Raw genomic sequence first — 791 nt, forward strand, 5'->3', positions numbered from 1 at the left:
TCTATTAGCAATGGGATATAATCTCAGGGTTTCATTCATCACCATATCCAGGTATTCCATCTCCATCACAATATCATAGGTGGGAGGTGCCTGGGAAGAAAGAAAAAGACTTGTGCTATCATTTTAGATTATCTTTAATTATGTCTAGTGTTGAATCCCCAAAGTCAAGCTCAGCAGCTCAAAGGACTTAGTACTTAAAATTCATTCATTCTAAAGCATTTTAAATTGTTTTAATTCATATATGTAGGTGTTTTGATTGTATATGTTTACATAAACACCATATATGTACAGTGCCAACAGAAGCATCAGATCTGTAACTAGAGTTAGAGTAGTTGAGAGCTGCCATTTTCATGCTGGGACTCAAATATGAATGGATCCTATGGAAGAGTAGCAAGTGTTCTTCACCACTGTGACATCTCTCAAGCTCCTTACAAAGTAGAATAACTATCACTTTGAACCTGAAATATGCTCAATTAGTGAAATTTCTCCTATGTAAGCCTGAGGATGAGAGTTCAGATACAAATCATTATAAAGCCTGACACTGTGGCACCATGTATAATTCCAGCAGTAAGTAGACTGACACAGATCATGCCTGGTTCTCATTGGCTGGACAAATTAACCCAATTAAGAAGCTCCAGGTTTGGTAAGAAAGCCTGTATTATAAAATATGGTGGAGAGTGATTTAGAAGTGTATACAATGTAGGTCTATGACCTATACACACACATATGTACGCACACACACACAAACACACACACATTGAAAGAGAGAGAGAGAGAGAGAGAGAGAGAGA

At 37.3% G+C, this 791-nt stretch overlaps 1 protein-coding gene across 1 annotated transcript in view; it reads right to left on the minus strand.

Annotated features, from left to right (window-relative positions):
* Nucleotides 1-791, minus strand: part of LOC116104705 (cytochrome P450 3A11-like) — a 23,349-nt gene that overhangs the window by 2,802 nt on the left and 19,756 nt on the right. Inside the window, exon 10 of the mRNA XM_031391195.1 lies at nucleotides 5-90. Coding sequence (XP_031247055.1) covers nucleotides 5-90 — 86 coding nt within the window. The remainder of the gene's footprint in view (nucleotides 1-4; nucleotides 91-791) is intronic.

Source organism: Mastomys coucha, unplaced genomic scaffold, assembly GCF_008632895.1.
Source record: "Mastomys coucha isolate ucsf_1 unplaced genomic scaffold, UCSF_Mcou_1 pScaffold22, whole genome shotgun sequence".
NCBI lineage: Eukaryota > Metazoa > Chordata > Mammalia > Rodentia > Muridae > Mastomys > Mastomys coucha.